This window comes from Cygnus atratus, chromosome 15 (assembly GCF_013377495.2).
Source record: "Cygnus atratus isolate AKBS03 ecotype Queensland, Australia chromosome 15, CAtr_DNAZoo_HiC_assembly, whole genome shotgun sequence".
Taxonomy (NCBI): Eukaryota; Metazoa; Chordata; class Aves; order Anseriformes; family Anatidae; genus Cygnus; species Cygnus atratus.
Window position 1 is genome coordinate 17,961,925 of NC_066376.1, and position 17,006 is coordinate 17,978,930.

The window sequence follows — 17,006 nt, forward strand, 5'->3', positions numbered from 1 at the left end:
GCACAGGTCCGATGTATGCATTACATAAGATAGTTTGGAACTCATACACAAATCGGGATTTTTTTTTTCATGACAGAAATACTGAATAAAACACTTATTGAAGGTAAAAGAAAGCTTTGCCTATTGCTTTTGTCCTGATCTGTTTGAAGGTAGTTAATAGCTCTATAAATCAGGGTATCTGCATCAGGGTTCTTACCTTACATTTTATCGAGACAAGAATAAAACAGAGAAGGAGCTAACATACTGGTATTGTTTTTTGAAAATAAACAAAAACTTTGGAAGTTCAGGACATCTTTATCCTTACAGATTTTGTCTGACTCTAAAGACAAGCCGTCAGGCTTTTGGAGTTTGTTGTCTAAGTCCAGATTTCATTCTCATTCCTTTCTGTGAGAAAGGTACTGGGAAGCATAGTCAAAATGTTTTTGACTCACAAGAATCAAAATTTCAGTAACTATTAAAATGGCATTTTTTGCTTTTAGTAAGTAAGCACAGACAACTAAACACAGTTTTCATTTTTTATTTGGGACACTTAGCAAAAATGCTGAAATATCAAACATTTCCTCAGTAGCTACAATATTGCCACTATGTACAAAATATTTGATAAATGTACTACACATATAAAAATACAGTATGCATTACATATATACAGTACAATGTGCAAAACATATGGCATTCAAACATATGGAATTGATTTTAGGGGTGCAAACAGCAAATACAAAGGCATCATGGTTTCTTATAGAAAGGCAATACATAAACTGACGCCCTGATTGCCATAATTTGCATTTAGTAAAGTAGTGCTTAAATGAAGATGGCCCTAGAAACAGGTATCTATCTTCTTCTTTTCACAAAATGAGATGCTAAGACATAATTATGACTATGAAAATAAGAAGAGAAACACCTACTAGGGTTAGCGTTATTTCTACTGCAAGCAGTACTGTGAGGAAAATCCTATCTGGAAAAAAAGCCTGTGCTAGTACTTAATACAAATTTCTCAAACAACAAAAACAAATCTGCACTGTTAAACATCAAAAACAGCTTTGAAAATATCTACATCCTTAATTTTAAAAAAGTATGGGTAATACTTCCGGGGATTTACTTTCCTATGCTTCAAAATACAAAGTGCCTCCTTTGGCAATATAAATGGCAATGCTTTGGTTCCTATTTAAATTTTTATATTACTATAATTTAATTTAGACTGTCTTTTGAATATCTGAGCTGTATTTTTTTTTTTTTTATAAAAATAGTGTGATTATATAGTTTTTAACCATTCCCTGCCTCTTAGTGAGAATTTGCTCTCATAGCAAGAATGGCTTTCTTGGCTAGATTTCTAAAAATGCATTCATGCGCTTTTAAGTTATATGTCTATATATTCAGTATTAGACAGTACAGAATAATGTAGGTGTCTCTTTTTTGCACTTTATATTTTTTTTTGTAGCAAATAAAAGGAGTATTTGAGATTATTTCACGTTTTAATGGATACTCTTTATTGGCCATGTATATACTATATGCAAGTCCATTCCACGTATCTCATGCAAAAGAAAAACTTGTAGTGTGGTCTAGAAATCATCAAAAGGCAATTTAAGAGACCACAAAATAAAGCAATTCGACAAAACGTTTACTAGAGATAAGTGGAAGATCTTTTTTTCCAGTTTTAATAGAATTTGCTGTAAGTTTATAATATACTGAAGATGCCATCCAAGTAATTGTATACATCAGTGAGCTTTATTGTGTTTTGATTACATAATGCCCTTCCAGTTAAATGTATTCTGTGATTGCATTTTCTCTGCCTTGAAAGCAGTTCAACAGCTTGTGCTTGGTTTCCAATTATGGTGCCTATGCTTTTCAGGCAACTGAATGTTTGAGATTATGTAACAGAAAAGTTTAAAGCTGAAACTTCTGTTTTGATCACCTGCTTCCTTGCAGGTAAACCCTGCTGGTGAATTTAGAAATACCTTGAAAAGAAATTTCAGCATTAAGCATTGATTGCTTCTAAAAGCTGTGGCCTCAGCTTTTTAACGGGCTGATTCTGCAAGCCCACACCGCTGGATTAGACCCTAAATTTCTGTAAAGAACAACTGCATAAACTGATTTTATTCTCAGATACAACTGCTAAATTTATGACAACGATTCCTTAACTATTTGTAATGTTAAATAAAATTTTGACTGTAAACTTAGTTGCCTTAACTAATGCTGTATGGCACTAGAAGTGTGTAACAAATACCATTTCTGTATTAAATGCAGGATGCTACTCCTCTTGATTAACATTAGCCCTGCAAAACATGGCCAAGCTCTCTCCATGTCTAGAAGTGTAAACACCAACTTTTGAATTTCACACTGATAAAACGGTATTCTTAATTACTTTGTAAGCATTTACTAACAGCACATTTAATATTACGTCCTCTGTTAGCATATTGCAGCCATTTTATGGCAAATTTAGTGCCAGTGCATTCCTTTGCAACTGTTCTCTTAATGAGAAATATTCAGTTCTGTACAGTCAAACTGCACAGTCATGATTACATTTCTAAGATGTGTTGTATTTGTGTTACAAAAATTGTCATGTAAAACATGCACACACAAAAATCTAAGCAAAATCTATTTCTGCCATAACTGGCATATATAACTATGGCAAATATATCACATTCCAGAACAAAGTCTAAAGCAAACCATTATATATAAGGTTTTAATACACATAACCCTGAAATATACAAAAAGAAAAAAAATCACACATTCCCTACACTAGAGTATTTGTACTTTAAAAACTAAAATGATCCCTTAATTTTTTTTTTATTATTATTATTTTTTGCAAATAGACTTTTAGAGTAAGAAAGCTATACTGTACTGGTAACAACACATCTCAGCTGTTTAAGTTTATTTCTGCACATAGATTCCTATGGATTAATTAACATCCTACACTGCCAATGAGGATAGTTTTGTAGCAAGATGACTTTGCCAGTTTTAAGCAATATTTACACGCACATAAAAAATGACAGTACAGTTGCTCTAGGTTAATTTATCCTCTAGCAATAAATTTACTTGCCTCTTATTTAATCAGGAGGCAGGGTCAAAAAGGGGTCATTCTAACCATACATACGTGTATGATGTGTGGTGAATCACACATAATACATTGACAGTACTGTAGAACAATATAAATTTCATTCAGATTTGTTCCTATCAGACCAAGAGTCTTTAATTCTTATTTTAGTAATAGCTGAGGGCACTTAGAATCTCAGAGTATTAGCTCCCAAGATAATATGATGAAAAGGAATGCAAAAAGTTGGATCTATTTGTCCAATGTTATTAAAGAATAATATAGCATCAAAATTTAAGGCAGACAGTCCACACATGATATTGTACTCAAGTATAGTAGGCACAGCAAGAATGGATGTATGTCTTTCAGCTTTTGTAGTGAAAATCTTGATAGATTGTTTTTCTGTCCTTAAAGTAAATCCTGGCCAGTAAAACTACTGAAGATATATAATGATTTAAAGCGCAGGTGGCTGATGTGATGCCAGTTTAAACCCTCAATCATTGATATAATTCAGTATTTTATCTGAAGTCAATGGAATTTTCTAACATTGGTAAAACGGACTGCACTGGTTATCTGGAGACACAGAACTTGCAGATAATTCCACAAAATTTTATGACAAAAGTATTTACTTTGATATTAACATGATTTTTTTTTTAATGTGATACAGATTACTAAGCAGTTAAAAGGTACTTTTTGTTTTGGTACTGTTTGACACATATTGTTACTCCAAGACGTAAGCAAAAGCTTCATGCCATTTCAAATTTTGTTCCTACAGAACTTTGGATTTTGAAGTTTGGTGTTGAGGAAGGCGTTCTGAGATAAGATCAGTTTTCACACTGGAACACATATTTCCTTTCAATTGTTCATGAAATAGGGGACTGTTTCCTTTTCTCTTAATTTAGAAATTCCCTCACGGAATAATTCAAATTGTATTTGATTATAAGCCTACGTCATCCATGACAACATTTAAAAGCTATCACCTGAGATACAACTATGGAATTTTGAAGTATTTTGCTTATACTAGCTTTTTTTTTTTTTTTTTTCCTGACTGCTTTCATAATAGACTGAGGAACAACAACTCAGGGCTTAAAAGTGTATTTTTACGTGCTGTGCTATGAGTTAAGAACTTTATTTCCACTGTTGTCTATACGTATGAAATATGCCTTCTCGTCCCAAAACAGTATATCCTGATACTGCTTATTTGTCTTTTATAGTGTAATGTGTGTGCTATTTAGGATTCTTACTGAGCAACTTCTGTTTAGCTTCCCTGATGCTATGTAGTGGTAGACAAGGCTATTCAATAGATACAGATTCTGTTAGAAATGATGGTTGTCCTGTCAGTACTGTCCTGCAGCTTGGCCTGATCCTACAAACACCCTTCATTGAGGGCATTGGGACTGTTCTTGCACAGATGTTTGCAGGATCATAGAGCATAACTGCATTAATTAAACTTTTCTACTTCCTCCATATCTTCTAATATGCTGAGATACTGTATTCAATGAACTAACAAATATCCTCAATGATAAATTAAATTAGGACATTTATTATTTTCATTATGGTAATCTGTTGCTTAAAGACCACTGTTCCCCTCTCTTCACAAAAATAAGCTATACAAAGTTGAAAAGAGTATACAAATAACTGTCTGATATACACATTAAAACCTAGCTATTAAATCCAGAGCATTGCAATAGAAAATTCAGTGTTCTCAATATTACCTGGCCTAGCTACAGTGGATTTCTTGCAGTTACACTTAATATCCCTTTGGATGCAGTTAAATTCTTCCCTCATGATTAAAGAATGGGGGAAGAGTTTTAAAAACCACAAAACCAAAATATAAAAAAACTTGAACAAATTTAGAGACTAGAGATATGAAATTTCACTGAACCAGCCAGTGCTTCTACTTGCCTTTGCCCTCACAATTCATTTTGAACCTGGCTCAGGCTATCCACAGGAACAATGAAGTGCAGTGATACCTCACCCTCTCTCAAACGACATCTCACTGGGTCAATACAGACATTTAAGCCTCACTTTTTCTTCTCTAAGATTATCCACTTTGTGTTGTTCATTTAAGCATTACAAAGTCAGAGACATAACTTTTCATATATATTTGTGATGAGTTTCCCATGGGGTACTTCTAATCAGTAAGCACAATCATCCTTTCTTGACTTGTGAAATACAGCTTCCAGAGGGCCCTGATCTGCATTAATGATAGGAGCATAAAGTAATTCACCATTGTAAACTTGAACATCAATAAGGAATTACTTTCAAGCATTTGTTCTTCCAAACATTGCTATCTTAATTATCTTAACTGCAATCAGAATAGTGTAATAATGGACCTCTGCTGGAAAGAGATTTGCAGCTCACGTTCTCATTGCCTATAGCTTAATCCCAGTGCAACTGCAGGTCTTGTGGATCTAGAAAGTCAGTTGAAAACACGCTGGGGGCAGTAGAACTGAGAGGGGTAAGTCCAGATGAGGAGCTGGGCATTGTAATGTCTAGCCATTCCATATTGTCTAAATTTGTATCAGGAAGGTCAAGAGATAGACAAGAATTATTAGTGGTAAACTGTGGGTCAGATGTTTCCATGGGTGAATGAGAGTGATCTAAAATGCTGGAGTGATTAAGCAGATCATTCTGGAGGTCTTCAATTAAAGAAAATGACTCTCTGTCTTCACTGCTGCTTGTCAATTGAGGAATTTCATTACCTGAAGTTAAAGTTCCATCCAAGAGGGCTTCAAGCTGATTTTCCAGACTTATAGACAAGCTGGTTGTCGGTTCTAAGGACACAGGAGGAGGGGCCATTTGGATTTGGGGTGGGGGGCGGGATATCACTGTGTTCACTGGCATTGTAGTGATGTTGGCTGTTACTGGTCTCATTTTAGAAATGGGAGATGGTTCCTCCTTTATTGGAAGGGAAATCTCTGTAATAAAACAAACAAACCAGAATTCAAAAAAGATAATGACATATACTGTGAAACTTCTACACCTTTTTTGCCCACTTTGAGATGTACCTACAGTAAACTCAATGGAGTAAGACTCATTTTGCTGTTCTGATAGTACAAACACTATGTATACATCAGACTAAGTATGCCAGATACTCTGTGAACAACAAAATATTTTAAAACAAATTCTGGAGTTCTGCTTTCAAGTAATACTCCAGCTGATGAGAATACTTGTATCAATGAGAAAAGGAATAGTTCTCTAGATGACAGCTTTACCTCCGTCATGTTTATAGTTCTTCTAACTAGGATAATTATAGAACCATCTATTTCCCTACATAGGAAAGAGTATCTGAACCAATTATCAATTCCATACCTGTTTAATTCATACTGTGTCCACTGTGACGAATTAGTCTAAGAAATCATTTAATGTGATTAGGATGCTTTCATAACTGATTCTAGAATTTGAAAACTACTCTTCTATCAAGAAGAGTAATTTAGTGGTAGTAGCAGTAAAAGGAAATAAAGCAAGGTAAGTTCCAATTAATTCTTACATGTGAATGGAGTCCAAAAATAAGATTAGGTCTAGAATGTTTGACAGACAAAAATATGTGAGTAAATCCTCTAGCACAGATGATGTTTCTGCCAACAAAAATGCACTTGACCATATATTTTGTACCAGTTTTCCAAGGAAAACGTACATTTTTTATATCTGTGTAAGAGCATCTATAAAATGATCGCTTAGTAAAGGCAAAACATTAGGAAATTAACCTTCTCACTCTCCTAGAGTACATTAATAAACTAAACATTTTTCAATGTAGAACTTGCAATGTAAGTGCAATAGCCCTGAATATTTATTTCCTTTTTCATAAAGACAATCAGAAAATGTTCTTGCTTTTTGTGGCAACTTGGCAAATACAGAGCAGTTGTTACCTTAAAATCAAATAGGTTTAGTAATGCCATATTTGAAGCAAATACTTAAATAAGCATGCTAATGTTTCATACATCCTCTGTTTCAGAGGTACAGCTTCTTTGAACTACTGATGCAATGTTTTAATAAGAGCACTGAAAGCATTTGTAAACTTAGTATGTGTTGTTCACTGCGCAAGTCACTTATCTTACACTGTCACTGTCTACTCCATTTTCTTCAGCTGACTTTGCAATTTGCTTTGAAAAAGAGAAAAATACTTGGATGTTTAGAATATGGCTAAAATCTTCTCATAGCCTACAATCAAATCACTTATGTTCTGGCATTCACTGCTGTCAAGATCTTTACAAGACAGTAGTACAAAACATTAAGTTAATTGAATTGCTTCGCACCAGAACTTTTCCCAGTATTGTAATGGCATCTTAGTCTACAAAGCCTAATTATGCCTAAAAGCCTCCTGTATAAACTGCAAAGCTACTTTATATATTGCTTTGGTTATTTCACTTCCTTTCTGATAGCTGTCTTGTTTCAACTAACATAGAAAGTCGTTGCTCATTAATGTCTCTATGTAGTTCATACATAACATTTCATTAAATATAATCCTGTCTTATCAGCTCTAAATATCAAAGATACACTACTGGAAAACAAGTAGTATCAACATGCTTTTGCTCTTCCCTTATTCTTTTTATGGTATAATTTTAGTATAATATGGACTTGTGCAACTTTTTCAATCTTTATAAAGTATGTCTCTGCTAATGCAAGGTGCTATTTTAATCACTTGAATACTGTGTGGATTACAGAGAAAGTCTGCCTGGGCTAATTTGCAAGAAAAGAAGTTCCACAGCTGCTTGACTGTATGTGTTTTGGTAAATGTCTTCTTTTATAGGTAATTAACACAAACTTTCAGGAATACTAGCTTCATTCAGACTGGATACCTCCTGTCACTGGCAGGATTCTTTCCTTTCAATCCATTGATTACAGTACTGAGTTTTTATTATGAGGTTTTAAATCTCTCCATCACACAGATGTTACTTGGCTTACCTCCACTCTTGATGAGAATATCAAAAAGATCATCCATCTGCTGACTGTGTGCACTGGAAATCTGTAGTGCAGGAGAAAAGGGTTATTCTTTTTCATGCAGTATGAAAGTAGTATTTCTAAGCTGATTGATCCTAGCCTCTCTAAGCAGTACCTATGTACTAACCTATGATCAAGACCAAAATTCTTCTTATGAAATTGTCAATCTAGATAATAGAGAAAGAGTTTGGAGAGACACTTGTAGAATTCCTCTGGTTGGTTTCAGTACAAAGGCATAGGAAAAAAAATATGAAAAGCAACACAAAATTTTCATGAAGGCAAACTAAAAGAGAGATGCAGAAAAGTAGGGATAAGAAGGGGAATTGCGAGCCCTGTTTTGCAGAAGGGAAATATTCGGAATAGCAACTAGTCTATGGGGGTACAACCTGAACTGCTTTCTCTAAGAGGCAACTTGTGAATAACCATCATATACGATATAGTTTGTATGTTTTTTGTTTTTTTTTTTCCCCATGCCAGTAACATATGAAATGACATTAGATAGTCATGCTTCTGTCTGAGTGCCTGCCACCACAAAAATAGCACGCAATACTAAGTCAATATGAAAGTATCTCTTTCGGGATAATTCTGAAATGCATGAGGTTAGGGATGCTCATTAGGGTTGTTTGCAACTTTCTTAGAATCTGAAGGATATCACAGTAAACTGACAAAGCACCCTGTAGGATTATTCACCAAGCTCACTAAATAAAGCCTCCTTTCAAGCAAGCACGTTTGTTCAAGTGTGTATATATGTATCCGTATGTGCATATAAACACACATGCACACATTTTCCTCAAGTTTCCTCAGTTTGGGAAAGTACTTTTCAATGTACTTTCTATGTCTGAAATCTGGGTATCATACATCCACTGAATTACAGTTATTGTTAAGTAGCAATAGCAGTGTTATCCCGATTATATTTATCGTCAGCTGGATAATTTAAGACTTATTTGCATATCTGTTAATTTCATCAAAAAAACATGAATCCTGCAGTTAAATACAGTTATGAGAATATTAAGAGTACATTAGAAAATCTTGATGCCAAAGAAAAAACTGCAATAAACAATGACTCTGATAATTCTGAAGAAACAAAATTCTTTTAATAAACTAAACAAGCAAAAATAACTACCTCACGGTGAGATGTCTGAATATTGCGGGTCTGTTTTATAGCCTCTTCATAACGGGGGGGATCTTTTGTCTTGGATACTGTGTTGTTGAAGAGAGATTGCTGAACGATATAAGGCTGGGCTTGAGAAGGAGAGCCAGGCTGCATGAAATAATAAAAAAAAAGTCTAAACATACATTTTAATGAAATTGAGATGTATCATGTTGTACAGATTATAGTATTCTGCCATACCAATCTAAATATTTACAAACAACAATAGTATAATATGAGGGATAAAATAAGTTTTTACTTTCTCACACATGATATATAAACATATGCATCATTAAAATATACAATATGTTATTCCTTCTTGAGAGACCTGCAATATATACAGTCACACATTATTTAAGATGATTAATATAAAAGTGAACTTCATGGAGTGCAGTTGGACTGATCTTACCTTACTAGGAGTAGCAGGTCCATTCTGAACAGACGGAGCCTGATTGCTTCCAGTATGAATGTTAGAATTTGATGTTTTATTAATAAAAGACTGTGAAGGTGTTGTAACTGGTGCAGTCTGATAGGAAAATACTGTATTGGATGTGGTAGGTGGAAAAACCTGTAAAGGATTAATATATCAGTCTTAGTATTTTTAATAATTAATAATATTGGGTAAATGGCATTTAATGAAGTTTAAGACTTTTTTTTTTTTTTAATACTTGCTTGCTTAAATTCCCTGTTAAGGGGATGTTATCTGTACCTGTTCTTCCCTCCAGTGGATTGATGTGTAAATCTAGAGCTATTATTCTTTTAAAGAAACTTTGTGCCATGACATGCTTTAGTCATCCCTGATAAGTAAAATATTCTCCTGTGATCTTCCAGGAAGCATGATGTAGTGTAATTTATTTTTTCTGATATACATTCAAAAGAGTATGGAACAGTTTAATACAGTGTGCATAACTTCCCCACCTAGTGGGTAGTCAATACAATGAACCACCTTCTAGCCGGATACAAATGAGAATAGAGTAGTTCAGTTGGAAGGGACCTACAAAGATCACCAAGTCCAACTGCCTGAGCACTTCAGGGCTGACCAAAGGTTCAAGCATGTTCCTGAGGGCATTATCCACGTGCCTCGTGACCACTGACGGCCATGGGGCACCAACCACCCCCCAGGAAGCCCAGCCCAGTGTCTGACTACCCTCCCAGGCAAGAACTATTTTCTGGTGCCCAGTCTGACCCTCCCCAGGCACAGCTCTGAGCCATGCCCTGCGTCTCATTGCTGGTTCCCAGGAGCAGAGACCAGCACCTCCCTCTGCGCTTCCCCTCCTCAGGGAGCTGTGGAGCCATGAAGCCACCGCTCGGCCTCCTCTCCTCCTGACTGGGCAACCCCTGTGCCCTCAGCCTCTCCTCACAGAACATGCCTTCATGCCTGTATGAGGCAATCTGAGTGCATAAGACTGTTTTAATTCAGTTTCACTCCCAGATACCTTTGTGACAAAGGTGTGACAAATCTGAGATCAGGGATGGAGATAAGGCTAGGAAAAGCTCTGTGGAGTGCAGCCTGAATACCAACTGAGGTCTGCTCTGAGAGGGATTAATGCAGTTTGTTGGCCACATGGATCACCTATGTGAAAACTGTTGCCCTTTCTGTGGAGAGGTCTCCTTGTTCCTGAATTAACTCAAGAACCAGGGCCACTTGGTGGCTAGAATGCGGAGAGACACCACAAGTATGTAGCAGCAACGAAGTGGAATAATCAGCTGGCTTGCATAAAAAGCCGAGCTGCCTGAGAAAGTCTGGAGGAATTTGAGGGAAACTAATTCTAGAAAACAACTGTTTATGGAGGTGATTGTTATTAGGAAGACTAACTTCACTAAGAAATGTTAAATTAACAAACAGCATTACTCACAGTTCATTAGCTGGAATGGCCCAGTCTGCTTGCTGAAACACCTAAGGCTCAGGAACGCAAACAGCAACCAGGTAGAACTAATACTGAATGCATATTACAACCGTCCTGATCTATTGTACTGCATTGGTGTTTTCCATTCTGATGTAAAAAATCATGCAATTACACTGTCTGGTTTCCTGTGTAAGGAACTGCAGTAGATGTGAGCAGACCAGCAGTACAGGCTGGCTGCTCAGCTCCAGCACCACCAGATGTAGGCTGAAACCTGCTGGAGCGATCCAGCACGGTGTTCTCCATGGCAACTGCGCTGAATGGGGAAAGACCAGAGGGTACAACTCCTGGGTATCTCCTGCAATCACTTCCACGAAGTCCTTCACAGCAAGGGAAGCAAACTGCCAGTCTCTGGCACAAGTATGTGCCTGAGGATGACTGGAAAATTTCTATAGGGGAGCTGTCAAATTACCAAAATAAGGTTAGCCCCTTACCAAATCCCAGACAAGTTGGAGGAAATCTGCTTTTTGGATATGTGTCAGTCAGTTTTGACTTCAGTAGGGTAACCTCACTGCCCATTAAACAGCTTTACCTGGCAGCCTGGAGAATGATGATGCTCATTTAGCTGCGTTCCCCTTTACTAGCAAGCTGTCTAGAGAGTGGAAGTTATATAACTTACCATCAAAATTATCCTCTTCATTTTGAAATTTTAATAGTTTCTAAATTATCTTTCTTTGGGGCAGACTGGAAAACCTTGTTCTCTTAAGTCATGGAAGCCATGGAGACCACAGCACTGATAAGGAAGCCAAACCAATCTCTTGGTTTCTGGATGTGGCTCAAAGGAAGAGAAAGCTATTTCTTTTGTGGTGGCTGGTGCTGGTATCAGTTACCATATGAACAAGACTGGGTTGGCACTCGAAGCTGTGCATCTAGTGCTGATAAACATCCGTTTTGGAATGGGAACTTTCAGGGCTGATAGTTTTGGATATAGAGGAAGAGAAGGATTTCTCTCTGCATTGTTCCCTGCATTTCTCTAAGAGAAGTATCCTAGGTATAGTGGGGTTTTGACTCACTGAACTTGCTGTCCCTAGTGCTTGAGTCCATAGCTTTCTTCATCAGTAAGGATGAAATCAGCAAGGAAAGGAGGAGCACTAGAAGGAACTCCTGGATATGAATGAAGATCTGTAGTTACAGATAAAAGCTTCCTCTGAAGAACTGCCTACCAGAATCTTCCATTTTGAGCTGGTGGCAAATACGAGGAACTGACTGGAATAGCTAGTATATTGCTTGTGCCAAGCATAAGGAAGAACAAAGTGAGCGTGTGCCATAAGAGTACCATTAAGACCAAAAAAAAAAAAAAAAAAAAGTCTTTAGCCTTGTATATTTATTTGCAGCTGAAAAAGCAGTCCTACAAGGACTGAAATTTTGGAAAGAGAATGAGTTACTAGCCCATGTTATCACAAGAAAAACATGGTACAGAGATGTTAAGTGACTTGATCATTTGTATGTGACACACATGACAAAAAAGACTGTAAAAGCACTGCCTAGAATTAGAATACACAATAGTACATCGCTTAATGCTTATCGCTATCCACAAACCTTTCTGATTTGTTGGGTCTGACCAAGTGCATGCTGCATGATGGTGTTTGGTTTTGATTGTGGAGTATGCATCTGAGGTGCTGTCTGGCCCAGGCCAGAGGAAGGTATTTGTGATGGGGTCTGTATTCCAGCTTGTGATTGAGCCTAAAGGGTGAAGATAAAATATTTGCATTATTTGTACCTCACAGTAAATCACATTATGTTAAAAGCTATTCTATAGGTTATGCAGAATATCTATAGCATTTATTCTAAGAGGTATCAATGAGAACTGTGTACAGGAGACAAAATGTTTTTATTCTGTCTGGTACTGGGGAGTTCCCAGCTAGAGGGTAGTGTTTATTTTGGTAACAGAGTTTAAAAAAAGATGAAGACAAACTAGAGAGGGTCCATCAGAGAGCAATGAAAATAGCTGGAGATGCAGAGAGCACAACCAGTAAGAAAGAATTAACTGTGTTTCAGTAACCTGAAAGACAAAACTGATGATGCAACACAAGACTTCCATCACATATAAAAGTTGTGTTAAGAAGATCATTGTACTTTTAGTGACCACTGCTGTTTTTAAAGGCAAGACGTGTCTGACTTTAAGAAAGAGCATTTGAGTTGGAAGCTAGGAAAACTTTCTGCAATAGCAGTGAAGTTAAAATAGCAGAACAAGCTGCTTAAGGTTGTTAGAGAATTCTAGCAGGATTCTAGAACAATTTAGACAAAGATCTGTCTGGGTGGGCAGTTACCAAGAGTTGCTCTTACACTGTAGATGGTAGGGTCCAGCCCCATCAGAACTTTACAGCCCTCACGTGTTGCTAAATGTGACGGCACACATGCTAACACAAAGCCCTGGCTCACAGCATGCCAAACCAGCAAGCACACACCAGCACTGAAGAAGTGGTCTGCTAGCACAGTAACCGTGAGGCCTGCAGGGGATTACATCCATCTAGCAGGCAATAACAGTGCCACGAGGAGGTATATCCTTCATTCTACCACAGGTCACGATGTTAAACTGTTTCAACCTGGTCAGATACCTCATAGCTCTGCATTTATATCCTATTTGGGTTTATGCTGTATTTATTCACAGTGATACCACCTTATAATCAGCCTAGTAATAATATTTGTGTAACCATGGTTTCTTTTTATAACTCCACTGGAGCACTATAATCTAGGATTCCCATTTTTAAATGTAATGGGCCCTCACCACACAAGGAAGTTTGAACACATTTTGAAAACAGGTATATCTCAAAATAAAATGCTGATTTTTAAGCTGTTTCTTTTGGAGGTAAAGTGGTGGAATTTGGAAGTATAAATCTAAAACCACATGCACAGAGGCAGTAGCAGTATACAGTAAGACAAATACTATTCAAGAAAAAGAGTCTGGGAAGCCAAAACTGCAAGATTACAAAGAAAGCAAGTACTAGAAGAAGTTATAAACAGGTTGGCTAATAAATGTTACTAAGCTTTTCTCTAAAGCAAAAACAAGACTGATTTTTACCAGTGAATCTTACAAACAGCACATTTATCTATCTATATTAAATTAAGCAAATATTGACATGTAGTTTGCAGGATGAAAAATGAAAACACCTATACCTGTAACTTTATATTTCCAACTGGTAGCTGCACTGAAGTGGTAGAATTCGGTCCCTGGATAGATAGTGGAAGGAGCAGCTGTGCAGTTCCTTGGGTAGTCAGTAAAGCTTGAGGCTGGGCAACAACTGCAGTTTGTGGCTGCCTCTGGGGATTAACATAAAATTGAGAAATGGCGTTCTGAGGTTCAGCTTTAGCCACAGGTATCTCCTGCTTGATAACAACCGCCTTTTTGGCAACTGGATTCTGGCCACTAGTGTATACCGATTGTCCTAAAGAATGACTAGCTGCAGATACAGATTGGCTTGTGCTCAAGCAGTCAGTAAGAGCGTTTTCATCCTTGACAGCAGCACTGAATTGCTTCTGTTCCAAAGCAGCTGAGTTACCAGAAGTCTGAGAGTGTTGCTGTTGTCCCCTCTTTTCAACCTCAAGTTGCATTTTCAGTACCTCCACAAGTTTTTGCTCTTGTTCCAGTTTCCTTTTGAGCTCTTCAATCTGTTTTTCTTTCTCTTGAAGCTTGCGGTCCTTTTCTGCTACATCAAACTCCATGCTTGAGATGCTTCCACTGCTGCGATTCTGATTATCATCACTTGTATTTGCTCTTAGTGGTGAAGTACTTAAGAACTGGGATGGAGACATCATGGTCATCACTTCTGTGAAAGTATCTGCCATACTTGTATCATCTGTGCTTAGACTAGATTGTTCTGAAGGAGAGGGAGATATAGGCAAAGGAGAGCTAATGTTTTCAGTATTTACTACTTCACCGCCAGGTCCAGTAGTTGTTTTTTCTGAAGGAAAACTGGATACTGTATTAGCCACTGTTTTATTTAGTGATGCAATAGGAAATGCTAAAGCCACTTCCCCAGTGTTACCTGTGGCCCCAGTAGAAGTAGTTACTGTAACAGAGCTAGTAGTAGTGACTCCATTGTTATTAAGATCTTGATACGGTTTCAGACGCTCAATAAGATCTGTTTTTGTTCCAGACACTGGTAATCCCCTCAATTTCAACTCCATTTTAAGCTCTGCTACCTGAGATAAAATAAAGTTTGACAGTAAAATAAATAAATAAATAAAAACGTATTTATATATATTTTACCCTATTATATTTTAGTAAGAAAATATATTTTTCAGCATATTCACTAGTTATTCCACCTCTGGGTTCTGACAGTGTGCATGATCATGAGCACATTTCCACAACCAGCAACTTACTTTCAGTGGTTACCTGGCCAAAACCTTAGTAGTGTTCAGTTGCTGTACAATGAATAGTTGCAGAGTTACGCTGAATTTTCATACCTATTACAAATTTGAAAATGAAAGCACTTCAATTGTGGGCTAAAAACTTCTGAAGAAAAGCTGCAGGGGGTGGCAGCAATATAAATAAAAGCTCTGAATACTAGCATGCTGAACCCTTTTATCACACTACCAGGACAGGTAGATGTGTTTTACCTGAAATTTATCAGGTAATTTGCATGGCTCAGTAGACATATCAAACACAAACGGCTTTTGTTCTAATTAGCAATTGAACAGGTACAGCTATGTGCTAAATGGGTTTCTTTCAAAAATTAAAAAGCAGAAGCAGTCAAAATTAATCTAATCTCTGATAGAAAAATATCCTCAATCCTCACAGACAACGTAGAGTGCAAATGTGTTGAGTGTAAATTAATACTGTGCTTCAAAATATGTTATAAACACCTCTCTCTAAGAGAAGTTGAGGTAGAGTGATCTCAGTAATCTTTCAGTACTTTGCTGGTCTATGGTTTTGAAGTATAGATCTTCATGATTAGGAAATGAAGAAAAGTCATGGAAATATCTGTGCATAACAAGTTTCTAAGAACCACGTCAATTTTATATTAAGTGTCTGTCCACCTAACAATGATAATCAACTCCCCTCCAAGCTGCCCCCATCTAGTATCCCCTACAGACTTGCTTGAGATAGCATTCCAACTTTTCAATTTTTCTGCAGTGCATTTCTAAATTCTAAATTATCAGAACTGATTTAGATGACTCGGTGTTAAAAACACCACCAGCAGCAGGTATTGCTTAGGTTACTGTTATCGCACTAGCAGGAATACCAATAAATTATGCAGAAATGGTAAGAGAAGAACCTTAATCTCTGCAAAGAAAAAATTCAGGCATTAACCGATATGGCTTAATATTTTAATAGTTAATAAACTTAAAGATTCCAAAGCTTATTTCAAACACCGTAGTTTGAATTGCATCTTGTAGACTTATTAAATATGGAATTATTAGCTTTATCTTATAAAAATGTATTACTGTCCTGAGAATCTCTTCTTCAGAAACCTCAACTTTTATTCCTTCAAGTTTTTAAAAAATACCCACCTCTCAAGAATCCAACGCCTTGGTAAAGGAAGAGAGAAATTAACTGCCCACTAGATGTCCCTACTCCTCAAGTTTGGCTCATATGAGTACTTGCTATTGAAAGTATCTGAATCTAACTCCCCTCCCGCCCCCAATTTTCTTCAGATTCATTTACAGTAGGTCCCTCACAGTATTAATCCTTGTTAAAGTTTTTCAGAAGGAAGAATTATATGCGGTACATTCATACTAGAATTTAAAAAGAGTCTATAGTTACTTATAACTTCAAGGTTTTCTGAAATTTAGTATTTCTTTTCAGATGATGTGCTGAACTCTGATGAGAAAATCTCTATTTTCTCTTCTCTCTTAGTAGTGTTATTTCCACGTAAACTTTATACCAGTAAACCCTCTGAATATGTATTAGGACATCTTTTCAATTTTATTGCTTAACTAAACCTCTTCACTGATATACTAAAATTATTGTCCCAGTGTTAAAATCCGCCAGAGGGAAATTTGACATGAAGTACACCTCACAGTTTAACAAAGCTAC

The 17,006-nt window shown here is 36.7% G+C and overlaps 1 protein-coding gene across 13 annotated transcripts in view; it reads right to left on the bottom strand.

Annotated features, from left to right (window-relative positions):
* Nucleotides 1–501: 501 nt before the first annotated feature.
* Nucleotides 502–17,006, bottom strand: part of MRTFB (myocardin related transcription factor B) — a 90,624-nt gene continuing 74,119 nt past the window's right edge. For all 13 annotated transcript variants that reach the window (XM_035548681.1, XM_035548676.1, XM_035548677.1 and 10 more), the window contains 6 exons: nucleotides 14,144–15,169; nucleotides 12,566–12,709; nucleotides 9,532–9,690; nucleotides 9,096–9,233; nucleotides 7,937–7,997; nucleotides 502–5,949 (listed from right to left, as the gene is read on the bottom strand). In XM_035548681.1, the coding sequence (XP_035404574.1) occupies nucleotides 5,411–5,949; nucleotides 7,937–7,997; nucleotides 9,096–9,233; nucleotides 9,532–9,690; nucleotides 12,566–12,709; nucleotides 14,144–15,169 (2,067 nt within the window). In that variant the 3' untranslated portion in view covers nucleotides 502–5,410. The remainder of the gene's footprint in view (nucleotides 5,950–7,936; nucleotides 7,998–9,095; nucleotides 9,234–9,531; nucleotides 9,691–12,565; nucleotides 12,710–14,143; nucleotides 15,170–17,006) is intronic.